This window comes from Physella acuta, unplaced genomic scaffold (assembly GCF_028476545.2).
Source record: "Physella acuta isolate Inbredline_101_S28 unplaced genomic scaffold, ASM2847654v3 ptg001488l, whole genome shotgun sequence".
NCBI classification, from domain to species: Eukaryota; Metazoa; Mollusca; class Gastropoda; family Physidae; genus Physella; species Physella acuta.
Genome location: NW_026733003.1, coordinates 128,125 through 145,050, shown reverse-complemented (window position 1 = coordinate 145,050; position 16,926 = coordinate 128,125). Strand labels below are relative to the sequence as shown.

The 16,926-nt window shown below is 39.3% G+C and overlaps 1 protein-coding gene across 1 annotated transcript in view; it reads right to left on the bottom strand.

Annotated features, from left to right (window-relative positions):
- Positions 1–1,827: 1,827 nt before the first annotated feature.
- Positions 1,828–16,926, bottom strand: part of LOC131928352 (uncharacterized) — a 77,655-nt gene continuing 62,556 nt past the window's right edge. Inside the window, exons 21-23 of the mRNA XM_059284353.1 lie at positions 6,561–6,705; positions 3,921–5,630; positions 1,828–3,117 (exon numbers count right to left, since the gene is read on the bottom strand). Coding sequence (XP_059140336.1) covers positions 2,884–3,117; positions 3,921–5,630; positions 6,561–6,705 — 2,089 coding nt within the window. The 3' untranslated portion in view covers positions 1,828–2,883. The remainder of the gene's footprint in view (positions 3,118–3,920; positions 5,631–6,560; positions 6,706–16,926) is intronic.

Genomic DNA, 16,926 nt, shown 5'->3' with positions numbered 1-16,926 from the left:
AAATTTCAGCGAGCCGGATTTTTAAATTTTAAGACTATGACTTAATCGACTTTTGATCTTTGCCCTCGAGAAATCGCCTTCTCGCCAAAGCCTCGGACAGTCGTCTGTTAAACCCACGTCAACAACCTTCGAGAATTGACTGTCGGCACATATCTACATAAAATTAAAAACCGCTCTTGATCATGTCCTCAGTAATCGACTTTTTTAGTTGATCCAAGTTCTCAAGTAATCGACTTTTGAGTTGACCCACGTTCTAAAGTAATCGACTTCTTAGTTCACCCACTTCCTCAAGTAATCGACTTTTGAGTTGACCCACGTTCTAATGTAATCGACTTCTTAGTTCACCCACTTCCTCAAGTAATCGACTTCTGAGTTGACCCACGTTCTACAGTAATCGACTTTAGAGTTGACCCCCGCCCTCAAGTAATCGACTTTAGAGTTGACCCACATCATTGAAAAGTCGCATCTACTCAAGATTTTGTTTAGCTCCTCCAAACGAGCTAGGTACTCTAATGCTCATGAGGTTTGTTTCCCTCCTTTTCTTCCTCCTCCACCACCACCACCACCTCCACCACCACCATCACTACCATCACGACTATCACCACCACCACCACCACCACTACTATCACGACGACTATCACCACCACCACCACAACCACCACCACCACAACCACCACCACCACAACCACCACCACAACCACCACCACCACAACCACCACAACCACCACCACCACAACCACCTCTACCACCATCATCACTACCACCACTACTATCACCACCACCACCACCACTCCTATCACGATCACCACCACCACCACCACCTCTCCCACTCCATCCTCTCCCCCTCATTCCAACGAATTTCTGAGACAACACCGCATTAGCACGCAGGGTCCAATGACGCTCTGAGCTCCGCGAAGCCCTGAGCGTCTTGTTTGAAGTACTCGGGCCGGTCGCCCGTCACATCGTCGTGTCGCTCCCTACACGGCTGGCTCATTCATAAACACCGGCTTGTCTCCCTTATGTTGGCTAACGCGGCTCTCCAACTTCCCCCCTCTACCCCCCTCCTCCCCCTTGCGCCGCCTTTACGGGCGTTACTGTATAAGGGGGCACTACTCTATTCAAACACCGGAGCTCTTTCTTCTAGGAGTTTTCTTTACTCTGTTCAAATTATCTCAGCCAGCGGGCCGAAAGCACTCAATCATCGCCCGTGTTTGTTTTACCCCGAGAGTCAAAAGTGGTTTCGATGTCTCGGGTAGGAACAACAGCGGATAGAGCCGGGGCCGTGGGCGAGTCCATTATCCGAGGGGGGATCGCAGGGTTGAGTCTGAGCGCGGATCAACCTTGGACGAGTCCAATGTTGAACGTAAACTTTTTTTTTTTGACGCAGTGTTGGGTACAAATTATGATTAGCCTCAAATCTCAACTTGCTATTGTATCAAGGTTTTATTTTTTTTATATTTATAACCGGCCAAAGGTAAGGGTGTGTGTGTGTGTGGAGGGGGGTATTGTGGCATACGTAGAACATAATTTCAGCTTATATGTTTTTAATTGCAGTCTTTATATCAAATTGAAGCTGGCTTTGGGCGTTGTGGAGGGCGTTCGGGGATGTATGTAATTGGTGAGGTGGGGAGAGGTAAAATAGAATAGGGGCGTAACCATTGGGGCTGGGGGGGTGGGGGTGGGGGAGGGAGGTCCCATCACAGAAAATGTGTGTGTAGAAAAACAGAAAAAAAACAAGAGTGAATCTTTGATCATATTTATGATTTATTCACTTTATTTTATGTGTGTACTTTACTAAAGGAGTTGCTCTATTGGTAAATGTGTTAGGTATCTAATGACTAGTAACGTTACCATTTTTTGTTTCTTCGTGATTACATTGCTTTAGAATTTAAAATGGTGTTAAGGTGTTTATATAGGTGACTGGTTGCAAGTACGCTGGTGTTAAGGTTGGTTGTAGATTAGAGGGTTTTAAGGTGTTAGTTAGACGAGAGAAGGATGTTTATGTGTCTGTTGGCTTGTTTATCGAGTGGTTTTAATGTGTCTGAATGCTTGAAAGTTGGAAACTGTTAATGTGACTTGACTTTTTGTTTACGTTTTGTTTACTTAAGTTTATTAAGCTGTTTAGTTGATAGAAAGATGTTAAGGAGTCTTGTTGCTTTTATAGTTAAGGGTGTTATGGTCTATAGCTGCTGGTAGAGTTAAGGGTGTTATGGTCTATAACTGCTGGTAGAGTTAAGGGTGTTATGGTCTATAGCTGCTGGTATAAAAGGTGTTAAGGTGTTTAGTTTCTTGTAGAATAAAGGGTGTTTTGGAGTATCTAGCAGGTGACAGTCATGGGTGTTAAGGTGTCTTATGGCTGTTAGAGTTAATGGTGTTAAGGTGTCTAGTTGCAGGTAGCATAAAGGGCGTTTTGGTGTCTAGTTGCTGACAGTCATGGGTGTTAAGGTGTCTAGTTGCTGGTAGAGTTAAGGTGTCTAGTCGCTGTTAGAGTTAAGGGTGTTAAGGTGTCTAATTGCTGGTATAGTTAAAGGTGATACGTTGTCTAGTTGCTAGTCCAGTAAATGGTGTTAAGGTGTCTAGTTGATGGTAGCATAAAGGGTGTTTTGTGTGTCTAGTTGCTGGGCGAGTTAAGGGTGTTATGGTGTCTAGTTACTGAACGAGTTAATGGTGTCATGGTGTCTAGTTACTGGACGAGTTAAGGGTGTTAAGGTGTCTAGTTACTGAACGAGTTAATGGTGTTATGGTGTCTAGTTACTGGATGAGTTAAGGGTGTTAAGGTGTCTAGTTACTGAACGAGTTAATAGTGTTATGTTGTCTAGTTACTGGATGAGTTAAGGGTGTTAAGGTGTCTAGTTGCTGATAGAGTTAATGGTGTTAAGGTGTCTAGTTGCTGGACGAGTTAAGGGTGTTTCCCACAAGGTACAAAACAGCCGGGTGCCTCTCGTTGGGGAACAGCGCCCTCTTGCGAGGGGGCGAGGCGGTGCCCGTCTGCCACCTGACGTGTGGGCCTAACTCGTGCGGTGGAGTACCTGGCCAGTCGTCCGGCTCGTGGTCTGTGGTCTCACGTGCATGCACGTGCTGAGGTGAGTGGTCTGGTGACCAGAGAGACGGGGTGTGCTGGGTGGAAAATTTAAAAAAAAATTAAAAATAATTTGGTCGTTGAAGAGTTAATGTAATAAAAGTAATGGGTAGTTAGTGGGGGAATGTAAGTATTTATAATTTAGTTATTGACAGTGGTAATGGTGAATGTCGGGTAGATAGTGTATGTGGTGTAGCTGTATACGAACTTGTATAGTACATGTAGCAATTATTTAGCATTGGTAAGGGTGTTAAGTAGGGGGATGCTAACATATTTATTTTGACACAATGATGTTGAAACGTGTGTTGATGTTGAAACGTGTGTTGATGTTGAAACGTGTGTTGATGTTGAAACGTGTGTTGATGTTGAAACGTGTGTTGATGTTGAAACGTGTGTTGATGGTGAAACGTGTGTTGATGTTGAAACGTGTGTTGATGTTGAAACGTGTGTTGATGTTGAAACGTGTGTTGATGTTGAAACGTGTGTTGATGGTGAAACGTGTGTTGATGGTGAAACGTGTTTTGATGTTGAAACGTGTGTTGATGTTGAAACGTGTGTTGATGTTGAAACGTGTGTTGATGTTGAAACGTGTGTTGATGGTGAAACGTGTGTTGATGGTGAAACGTGTGTTGATGTTGAAACGTGTGTTGATGTTGAAACGTGTGTTAATGTTTACACGTGTGTTGATGTTGACACATGTGTGGTTGTCTTGAAATGTTTAGCACTTGTTTTAATTATAATTTAATAAGTTATTTAAACATTATCAGCCATGATGATAAAAGCAAGTAACAAAAAGCGTGACTTTAGAAGAACACTGACCAGTCACTAACTATTACATTACCTGTAACTGAACCGGATCAGATGACCTTCGATTCATGTCCACTTGACCTTGATCACGTGACAGACACCCATCGGAGAGAAAATACCCCGCCTCGTCTGAAAAACTTCGCATTAAATTCGACTTCCGTCTCGAGAGTTCGTTCCCTTGGGTCGCCTCGTCGTCGTCATGGGAATTCTCTTGCGGGTTGTCTGAGAGAATTGCATGCTGGGAGATGATGCTTTTAAAATCCTCATACGGGTGATGCCAAGGCGTACATGACGAATCTAACAACGAGGACGTTCTAGATTTCATTTTTGGAAAGTTTCTTCTAAGCCTCGGCGACAACGTTCTCAGAAAATTCTGATTTTTCTTGGGAATTTTCGCAGACGGCTCAGGGTCCGCATCTTTTTGGAAACTGATCTCAGAACTTCCAGAATGTTCCTCGTGTTGGCTCTCGAATAACGGCTCGCGCCATGATGGTTGAGTCTCGCGGCCCGCGTCTAAATTTAGCAGAGTGGTCCTCGTATTTCGGACTTCCGGGTTCAGTTTACTGCACTGATACGGATCTCCATGAACTTTTCTGAAGTCTCGCGATCTCAAGGTCGCTGACCTTTGGTTACCCCAGAGCTGGTCTCTAAACGAAACTTCATCGTCCAAGTCTTCTTCTTTTTCCGTTTCTCCAACATCGAGGGGAGAAATTTTGTTGGATTTTCGAGACACCCTAACCACGGGCGGGAGGTGCCTTCGGGAATTCCCGCTGAAATACAACTGGTTGTAGAAGGAATGAGACGGCGGGAAGGCGACCGCTTTTCGCCTGACTCTCTCTCCTGTTTTGGGAACGGCCGTGTTAGAAATACTCGTTTCGGGTACTGCCGGTTCAGGAATGTCCATTTTAGGAATTATCATTTCAGAAATATCCATTTTAGGAATTATCATTTCAAGGATTTCCATTTTAGGAATTATCATTTCAGAAATATCCGTTTTATGAATTATCATTTCAGGAATATCCGTTTTAGGAATATCCAGTTTAGGAATACTCGTTTTAGGAATACTCGTTTTAGGAATACTCGTTGTGGGAATGTCCGTGATTGGAACAACTTTTTCGACAAAACTAGTGTTAAGGTTGTCGCAAAACAGTGCACGTTTAGCGTCAGAGCTGTTGGTCTCGTGGGCAGAAGTTGTAATCTGCTTAGCGGATATGCCAGGCAGATTCCCGTCGCTCCATCTACGGGCAGACTGTCGGGAAAGTGACCGGCACGATGTGGGCGGGGTTGCGATCGTCCATGATTTACTTCTGACTAAAACCCCAGCTTCATCCCGTGGTCGAAACTCCTCCACTTTTTCAACCACGTCGACATTCTCACTCCGCTTCTCGAAACGGATCAGTTTCGGAAACGCGGCGGCGCTCGAGACGTCGTCGTAGAACACGTCATCGTTGATGACGTCCGCGCCGAACCCCGACGCCTTCATCGTCATCGCCGACGACAGCGACGAAGACGATTGCCTCCCCTCGTCCGACCCCAGAGTGGTCCTGAAGGTCGTCTCACTACTGGAGACACTCTCCTTCTGCGGGCTCAGGTACCCGGAGTCGTCGGACAGGGAGGTGGGGTACGCCTCCGACAGCTGGTGCTGCGTCCGGCAGGCGTCCAGCGTCGGGTACGGCGTGGAGGAGGTGCTGGAGAGCTGGGGAGATATCCGGGTCTCGACGTCAGCCACGGTTTCCGGGTCGGTCTGTGGAATAATAAAACTAGAGTGATCTCCCTTTTTGGATAAACAAATTAAATTACAAAACGGAAGTTTAAGCGATTTGTTAAAGGGTAGCCAATAAATATATGCATTTGTTAAAACGGGGAAAATGATTACAGTGATCAGAGGCGTAGCTAGAAAGGGTGGGGGGGGGGGGGGTTTAGCGGCCGCCCTGGCGACAAAAATATGGGGGACCGAATGGGTTAGAAATTATATTATTAAAAAAACTCATTTTGAACTTCATTACTGTACTGTACACATAGTTAAGATAGATAGTATTGACTTTCCAGGTTGATTAATTTTTTTTTCCATATCAGTTGTGTGACTTCAAAAAAAAAACAACAACTCTTAAATGACAGCGGCTAGTAAAAAACGTCTCCAACATTTCTAAATGGGGTAGGGATTGGGGCGCTTTCGCCGACATGTACAAGTGAGGGAAGGGGTCCAGTTGGTCCAGGGGCGCCGTAATAGGTAGCTACGACTCTGATGGTTATGTTCCTTGTCAAGTGTGAGGGATTTTCAAAATGTGGCGCATATTTTCTTGTCAGGAAAAAAAAAATGCTGAAAAACGTGTTAATATAAGGAACAAGTTTGGTTATTTAACAGAGGTATCGGGAGGCGGGGCAGGTTTCTGGTTTGTTATTCGTGATAATGTGAACGACATTTTGGAGGTAAACTTAATACCTATTGGCATATCAAAGTAATATCAACCTATACTGTAATTAATTTGTAAAAGTCTATGCTTACATTGTCCAAGTCTATGCTTACACTGAACAAGTCTACGCTTACATTGTACACGTATAAGCTCACATTGTTCAAGTCTATGCTTACATTGTAAAACTCTATGCTTACATTGAACACGTCTATGCTTCCATTGTAAAGCTCTATGCTTACATTGTACACAGCTATGCTTACATTGTACAAATCCTGACACAGTACCATTGTGATGTCGAACGAGTGTTCGTTGTCTGTGATCATCTGGTGCAACCACTCGGACAAGTCGGTGAAGGTGGGTCTCGAACCTGGGTCTGCCAGCCAACACTTCCTCATGATCTGGTACCTGGGGCAAGACACGTTTAGAATAATTAAATATATACATCTAAATACGCTTTAGTTTAATGAGAAGGGCACATTTTTTTATTAATTGATTTTCTTAGTTGTAACATTGTAACATTGTAACATTGTAACATTGTAACATTGTAACATTGTAACATTGTAACATTGTAACATTGTAACATTGTAACATTGTAACATTGTAACATTGTAACATTGTAACATTGTAACATTGTAACATTGTAACATTGTAACATTGTAACATTGTAACATTGTAACATTGTAACATTGTAACATTGTAACATTGTAACATTGTAACATTGTAACATTGTAACATTGTAACATTGTAACATTGTAACATTGTAACATTGTAACATTGTAACATTGTAACATTGTAACATTGTAACATTGTAACATTGTAACATTGTAACATTGTAACATTGTAACATTGTAACATTGTAACATTGTAACATTGTAACATTGTAACATTGTAACATTGTAACATTGTAACATTGTAACATTGTAACATTGTAACATTGTAACATTGTAACATTGTAACATTGTAACATTGTAACATTGAATGAATCTTCTCCAACATTATTATTCCCCTGTCAACACTGATAAAAAATATATTTTCTATATAAGTTTAATAACGTATGGGGGGGGGGGGGCTGTATACTCCCTCCCCCCAGAGGCGTAGCGACCCTTCCCAGCGCCCGGAGACAAATTTTTCGATTTGCACCCCCCCCCCCCCCCCCGAAGATATGCCTGGAAAAAACTGCCCGGAGATCTGAACGTGGAACGTTCGTTACAGCAGATCTCCCCTAAATGCGGCGTCGCCAAAACGTATCTTGCATGCTTAGACTAAAGACTTAAGATTTTTAAAAATAGTTAAGGTTTTTACAAAACTAATATTTATTCAAAAGACATACTTTCTTCAAAAAAAAAAAGGTTTCACGTTTTTAAGATATAATGTTTTTGAAATAAACTATATTAGTTCTTCTTCATAATCTGTTAATCTATTTCAGGAATACACATTTAAAAAAATTATATTTATAGCGATGCTTCATTTTTGTTTCTTGAGTTTTTGAGTAATCAGAAATTTTTGTTTTTCTTAATATTGATAAGTTTTGTGAGCTCTTGTTCTGTATTTAAGTTAGTAATTTGTAGTCGAAATGTTGTGGTCTATACTGTAGTTCGAAACCGGGTCCAAGTCAATAGAACGTCCCTGAGTCCACCCAGCTCTGGTGGGTACTTACCTCACGTTAGGGAAAATAAAAACGGCTATGTATAGTGCTGACAATACTATCCCTTCATATGCCGAGATCACAGAAACAGGTGAACTCTACTTCGCTTACCCGAATGGTCAGGTCAGGAAAGAAAACTTGACTTTCAATTGTTGAATGTTGTAGTTCAAATGTTGTGGTCTAAATTGTTGAACGCCACACACGTATGTGATTCAGCGGTTGGATGCTTAAACAAATTATGGTCTAAATTGTTTGTTGTTGAACATATCTGTGGCCCAAATTACCTCGATTTTAACACTTTGGTGGCCCAAATTACCTCGATTTTAACACTTTGGTGGCCCAAATTACCTCGATTTTAACACTTTGGTGGCCCAAATTATTTCGATTTTAACACTTTGGTGGCCCAAATTACCTCGGGTTTAACACTTTGGTGGCCCAAATTACCTCGATTTAAACATTTTAATGGCCCAAATTACCTCGATTTCAATACTTTGGTGACCCAAATTGCTGCGGTTTTAACACTTTAGTGGCCAAAATAGCTTCATTTGTAACACTTTGGTGGCCAAAATTGCTTCATTTTTAACACTTAGGTGGCCAAAATTGATTCATTTTAAACACTTAGATGGCCAAAATTGCTTCATTTGTAAGACTTAGGTGGCCTAAATTTTCTGTGAATTTAACACCTTGGTGGCCCACTGGATTAAGCCAACGTCACCGTATCTTCAAGATTCACCTGATATTTTTCACAGCGTCCATAAAACTTCCGCCATCTCCCGACCCCCCTCTGACAGGCAAATGCTCCGCGGCACTAATTATTTATGAACTTAAAAAATAAAAACCTCCAAGTGACGCGGGCGTGAGTCACTCCTTTACAACCCTGTACAGACCCCTTTACAGCTGATGTAAAGCCCCCCCCCCCCCAAAAAAAAAAAAAAAAAAAAAAACACGCCGGAGACTTGCGCTACAAGGTAAGGGGGAATGAAACCTTTCATAATTTTATTTCTAAAGATGGAGGTGTAGTTAACATGTTTCTCATTAAATCATCCCAGCGCTAGCTTGTATGTTTTTTTTTTTCTTTTCCGTCCAACTCCGTTTATTCATATACGTACGGTGTTCTACTTGTGAAGTCTTAAATGTCCTCCCCCCCCCCCCCTTTTTTTTTTCTTTCCCCAACTCACACATACAAGAGCAAGGAACGACAAATCCGCTCATTAATTTAACCACTGAAGCAGAAGAAGGCAGAAGAAATAGTTTTACAACTCCCTTAGACAGTAACAAGCCGCTAGTAGTAAGGGGAGGGGTAAAAAGCGGGGAAGGGGGGTGGGGGAGGTATGAAACATGTCCGACATACGAAGATTCATATTTTTTAATCGTCTCCCCTCCGCCGGGGCATGACTGAAGCGGACACCGTACTTGTCCGCCTGCCAATGTTGGGAACATATTTATTGGGCCGCGTCACCTACAACCGGATGTACATCGTTACGCGTCCAGGGGAGCTAAGAGGGGAGAGAAAAAATAGTACCAGGTAGATCTGCGGATGTATACAGGCGAACAAACGTCTTACACGTCTCTTTCGTGTTCACACGTGTAGGAATATTAATGTATGCTTGTTACTAGTGACAAAGTCAAAGGAGTTTTTTTTTTCTTTTCTTTTCTTACAGGCTAATTATGCGGCGAAATATTTTCGTTACAAAATATATTTTTTTTTAAAACACCGGGGTTATGTAGTGCGAAGTTAATTAAGGAGGAAATGTCAAGACACGTTTGCGGGGATATAGATAATAAAACTGGCATAAAGAGAATTAAAAGATTTTTTTTTAAATGTATTTTATTTTATAATAAAAATTTTTTTTTGCTACGCACATAATGGTGACTCACAGAAACGATTACTGTAGGCCTATATGTGTTTTAAACATGACACGAGTATGTGTGTCGTATATATATATATATATATATATATATATATATATATATATATATATATATATATATATATATATATATATATATATATATATATGCACACAATTATTTTCTATTATTTAATAATTCCAAGTTGATAAACAACACCTATGAGTTAGTTATTTATTTTTTAAACTATTTTAAAAATTGTCTTTTCCTTCTTCGTTCCTAGTTGCAATGTTGGACGGTATTTCCAGCAAACACAATCAAGTATTATGTGTCAACTTGATATGCGTCGTTGACTCCGATTTCAGCATATTTTCTTTATTTTAGATTTGCTTCGATAGCCGTTGTCCATCCAAGAACACGCTACAATTAAATGTCTACAACACCCTATATTTAGTTTCATCCTCCACCTTTAACTCAACTCGTTTACAACTGGTCGTCGATACCGTTGCAGGGTTCGAGCGGGGGGGGGGGGGCGCACTTGGAATTTGTCGACACTCCCCTCCCCCCCACACACACATACACACACATACACACACATACACACACATACACACACAAACACACACATACACCACATACACATACACACTCGCCAAGAGAACTTCCACTACCCAGACCCCGAACACAATTTTAAAAAAATATATATCTACATTTCTATTTTAAAATATATACTTTGATTTAAGAGAATCTGATACATTTTTACCAGTGTCGCCCCCACCCACCTTCCCCACCCACCCCACCCCAATGAAAATTCAAGCGTCCTAACAGGAGTCTGAAAAAAGAAACTCGTGTTCACCTCCGCCCAAATTATGTTCATTGTTAGATTTCACGTCTACGCTCATGTTTCATCGAAAAGGAATGTTCCGGACCTATTCACATCGTCGCTAAATTAATCTGTGTTCACTTACAATATACATGTCATTTTATACATTCACTAAATGACATGTCACCCACTCACCGAAAGCCATGTTATGCACTCATCGAATGACATGTAACACATCCACCTAATGACATGTTATACACTCACCGAATGACATGTTATACACTCACCGAATGACATATCATACACTCAATGAATGACATGTTAAACACTCACCGAACGACACGTCGTAAACTCAACAAATGACATTTTATACACTCTCCGAATTACCTGTTATACACTTACCAAATGACATGGTATACACTCACCAAATGACATGTTATACACTCACCAAATGACATGTTATATACTCATTTCAATTACATGTTATATACTCATTTCAATCACATATTTCAATTTCTTTTTTTTTTTAATTCAGAAACAAAATGACAAAATAACTCCCCCCCACCCATCCTAGACATTCTCATCTCTAGACCAAAGACTCCGCCCCTGCACGTGACGTCACGCACCTGCAACCATCCCGCAGTCGGCGCAAGAAGTGGGGGGGGGGGGGGGTGGGGTGCGGGGAAATGAACCTGGTCTCAATGACGTTGAACCAGCTGGAAGCCTGAACAAAATTTGTACAACAAGAAGCAGCACAATACAAAAAAATTGTCAACCGAATCCAACCTATTGTTAATCTTTTTTTTTTTCTTAAAGAAAATCTGCTTATGTTACTAGTATAACTAGCTAGTTCTCTTGAGAGCTTCCCTCTACCCCCCCCCCCCTTTTTTTTTTATTCAGACGAAAGAAAATGAACCCCTATCTTATTTCCCAAGTTGTATTAAAATTACAAACAAACCCCATTTTTTTTAAAGCCGAACAGGGGAGAGAATTATTACAATCAAATTTTTTTTTTTAAGAAGCGACTTTTTACCCTCAAAGCTTTCAAGTTCGCCGTCTGTGGTCACGTGATTAAGCTGATTGTTTGAGTTGCGCCCCTTGAGAAAAAAAAATAACTACGCCTATGATAACAAGGTGGGGAAGGGGGGGGGGGGGGGTGTAGCTGGATGGAAAAAGGGGAGGTAATGCGTCTTCAAGAAAGATAACCCGCGGAGAGCAGATCAAAACCCATTGTTGGTTAAAGTCTATTAGGTTTCCTTGTGCCAGCTAGCGGGCCAACGGGCCATCCATCCATTGTTGGCCATCGTGTTCGGGTTGGAGGGTATACCGAGTAACCTTATGCCGACGACCGTCTGCTAAGCATTAAACCTTTCAAAAGTTATTTTTAAAAAAATAAGAAAAAAAATATATATAGATGAACCAACCCCTATATGGGACGGTGTGGCCTTTGTGGTAGAGCGCCAGGCTGCTAACCTGAAAGTTTCGAGTTCGAATCTAGGTTTAAGTCAGTAGAACGTTCCAGAAAGTCCAACCCAGCTCTGATTATCATCATTTCCCGTTCGTGCCCAAGACACACGGGGCAGATGAAGTAGAGTTCATCTACTTTAGAGACCTCACGTTAGGGGAATAAAGGCGTCTGGGCACAGTGCTGATCACGCTATTCCTTTCATAAGGTCTCTGTGTTCCTAACGTGCGTTAGGTACCCATTAGAGCTGGGTGGACTCAGGGACGTTCCACTGATTTGAACCCGGATTCAAGAACCCGAGGTCAAGAAACATACTACTCTACTTCACCTGCTTAACGGATCGCTAGATCTAAAGAGGATTCTTTACTTTACTATATGGTTAAATCTGTGGGTCGAAGTGGTCGGATGATAGCGCTCACGACTGCCAACGCGAACGTCTGGAGTTCGCTCAAACTGCTAACCCGAAAGAATTTACATTAAATTTGGTTAGCGGCTAAATTGTATCGAAGGGGGCGTATCATAAGACGCGTATAGATCAAGGGTGATGCGGTTTCAGAAGTGAGAGTCATTAGAGAAGTTATTTATCTGAGGTTGAGCTTGAGATTTATCCTTTCCCGTTCGTTTCCAATGACTTATGGAGCAGATGCCGTGGAGTTTATATGTTTCGATCATTGTCGGACATACAGGGGTATATGCGTTATTAAGAGGTTATCGACCCACGATAGCCAGACTTAAGCAGCATGTCAAAAACGACATTAAAAAAAATATTTAAAAAAAAAATTAATACACAATTAATTCCTGGACATAACTCCACGCAATGATAATGCACGTAGAAATCACATATTAATACCTATTGCTATTTAATACAGCTATTGGCTTCTTAAATTAAATAAAAGACAATAATAAACATTTGTTTTCAAACGCTTAACGTGTAGACATAGCTGATCTTTTTGTATTAATATTCAAAGTTAAAGGCATTATAAACATTCAAATATATTTGCATTCATTGCTAATAAAACCAATTCAAATTGATGCGATTGTTAAAGACAACTTGAATGATAATTATTTCCCTTAGCTGTTTTAAAATAAATTAAAAGTAACAATACTTTTTACCAGGTTTTAAACTATTTTACTTTTTTAACATTGTCTAAAGTGTTAAAAGAAATGTGCTACTAATATATATATATATATATATATATATATATATATATATATATATATATATATATATATATATATATATATATATATATATATATATATATATATATATATATATATATATATATATATATATATATATATATATATATATATATGGGTGGTCTTTGTTTTAGATGTTTAAATTATCAATGGGGATCCCCTCAACTGGGTTCAATTTTTTGAAAACTAATATTCAGTTAAAATATTTTTAGATCTGATTATGTGGGCCTAATTGGGGTCTATATCAGAGCCAGATGACTCAACTCTTTTTGAGATTCATTATAAATCGAAAAAATGTTAAAAAATAACCTATTGTTATTCTTAAACACAATTAAGATTATAAAAAGCTTTTGATAAATAATAAAATATCATGAACTGCGTAAAAATTAGTAAAAAAAAAGTAAAATTGAAATGATGAGCAGACATTTTTTAGCTACCTTCTGTCAGCAGTTAAAACCTTTCACATTCTTAAAGTTATTGTTGTATACATTTTTAAAAATATATTTTTATTTTTATTTAATGTTTTAATTACTTTTGTTTTCTGACATATTTTTTTTTTGCAAACCAATTAAAATTGTTTTATAACTAACTTGTATATTTTTCTTATTATCCATCTCTGTGAATATATTACAATGGTGTTTAATATGCGAATGACATAATTATTTATATTTTGTAAGCTTTCAAACATAACGAAGAGCATAATTCTTTATTCGAAACTCAAATTAAGATAAGTAGTAATACACTTTTTTAATTTAGAAGTTTTTATTTAGAAGCACGTTAATCTATTCATTGCGATTCAATAGAGAAAACAAGTTAATAAAAAGTCTAGTGACAATTTAAGCCCAATTTCCTTATGTTATCCATAACAATTTTTTATTTTTTGTGACCGAACAAAAGGATATTTTTTTGCGCTAAAAAAAGACAACTATATTAACCTATATCAACGGAAATAGTTTTGTTTTAACGAGTAGGCCTACACGATGCTCAGTTTAAAAAAAAAGTAGTAAACATCATCCTAGGAGTAGTATATTAGGTCCCTTTTGGGTCGGTTTTTTGGCGGAGCAGGGGAGGCGCAGGTACAATGACATATAGTAAAATACTCGGGAGCAGGGAAGGGTGAAGGTACAATGACATATAGTAAAATACTCCCAGCCTGGCGCATCGGGATGGTGAGGTGGATGCGCTGCAGGTACAACGAGATATAGTAAAATACTCCCCCAACTGGGGTTGGCGCAGGTGGTGGGGAAGTAGGTCACCTTTTGGTGACCTTGTGACGTAATCATTGACCTTGTGACGTAATCATTGACCTAGTTACGTAATTTTAATGCGTTTTTTAATGAGTTTTAATGAGTTTTTAAAATTTTAATTAATTTTTGACCTAGTTACGTAATTTAATGTGTTTTTATTTTGTTTAATTTGTTTGTTTACTTGTTGTTTAATTACTTTGTTTATATTGTGTAATTTTTATTAACTAGTTACGTAATTTGATTTTAATTACTTTTGTTTATTTATTTATTTGATATATTTCTTTTCTTTGATGTATGGTATCCTAATATATAAATCCCAACGTTCGCACATCTCTCTCTCTCTCTCTCTCTCTGTCTGTCCGCAAAAATTTTTCGCCGGACATCACGTCAGAATCGGAAGCGATATATCGAGAACTTTTTACGGACTTTTGTTGAAAATAATATGTTAGATGTTTTAAATGTATAACCACAATTTTATTTAAAGAAGAAAAATAAAAATTAAAGGCGTATTCGAATGTAGAGAAACAGTATTATTTATGCAACCGGAAAAGCATTAATATATGTGAAAAAGAACGCATAAAACTGTGACGTCACTATTGCTTATACATTAACTAATGACGTCATCTGCCGTGCTTAGAATGAAAAGAAATGAACTATTTCATTCAAATTTGATTTAGATCTACGTACACTATGAAATGTATACAATACAATTTTTCCAGCCTAAACTCATAAAATTTATTTTATGTATTTGGATTCTAGATCTAGAGATTCTAGATCTAGACTAAATCTAAATCTACGCAATAACTAGATCTAGACGTAGACGCTAAGATCTAGATTTAGACTCTAACTTCTCTAAAATCAATTCCAAAAATAAATTTCTATATTAGGACTAAACTATTTCAAGACTTATTTATTTTATACAAAATCTTTGTTTGGAACTGGCTAATTTGGGATAAAAAAATTAATTTGAAAGAATAGGCATATTCGCGTAAGTTAAGATTTTAAAATACGTGTTTCATTCTCCGTATTTTATAAGGTGCCTAAATAGCGAAGATGTTAGTGTACATTAAACCACGCAGGTGGTGCGGGTTCAAGACACACCAAGTCAACTTGGTTAATGTATTTTTTTTTATTATGCTCGGGCTAAACTTTAAAAAAAAATTCTTTTAGGAATCTAGATCTAGATCTAGATTGTCGGGTGTCCGATAGGGCACTTCCCGGCGCCGCAGGCGCTTCAAATTTGGCAGGATCTTGCCTTGGGGCGACAGAACACGGGGGCCGGTTGGCCGAAAAGTCTACGATGAGGGGGTCAAAACTGACCTCGACTGACCGGTACCTTATATGAGCTATAAATCGAAAAAAAATGTCCACGGAGGAACCTCTTCATAACTCTTGAGGTCGTAGACCGACCCTCGGGCGAATTAATTAAGCATGCAAATTCTCAATGTTTTCGAAAGCCTAAGCTAAGCTGGGCAGCATGCCTAGTTTAAAATAAAAGACACTGTTTATTTGATTGTATGTATGTTTAATAGTAAACGGATAGGGGTGTTAGTGGATGAGAGGGGGAGTAATGATGGGGTTTGAGGGTAGGGGTGCGTTAGCGTGTACTTTGTGAATAACATCCATTAACCAGACATGTAACACCTGTTACGTATCGACCGCCCGCGAAGTTTTCCGGGCTGCGCGTTTTTAATGGGAATGTATTGATCGCACCCACTGGGCCATCACAGCATGATGTCCCACCTAATTAAATTTTTGTTATGCTTCACCGAGTTTCCCCCGCTCGGTTGACAGGTTATGGTAATTAACGACGTACATTAAGTGCCTCTCCGTGAAGTACGTAGGTCATTATGCAACAGCTGTTGTGCGACAGCTGGTGGTGTAATTAGGTTGAGCAACCGGACATTACCTTGTTGGTTTTCTAGTACGCGTATGCTACACGTATACACACACACACACACACACACTAAATTAGAACAAAAGTCTTCTTATATTTTATTTGTTTATTAACGTTTTTCCAATTCATCAAAGGCTTTTAAAATTTCATCCTGTAAACTCAACAGGCGCTCAAAGCAGACGCGACTCATACTAACACCAGAATTTGTAGGAAAATTAAGATCGGTCCCATCTATAAGCTCTCTAAGATTTAAAGTGTTTTTGTTCATGAATTGGCTAACAATCGCCAATTTAAATCCGGTGTGATTCATCGTTCGTATTTCCGTCACTTTATTGTTACTCCTGGCCACAAGTATCCAATCTTCATTAGACATCTTGAAATAATCTTTTATAATTAGTTCCAATAATTTGAAGTGTTAAACGTGTTATAATACGATCGTTAATATATTGACGACTCGCTGACGCCGAAAAGGGTTGTAATATAACTTTTAAATTT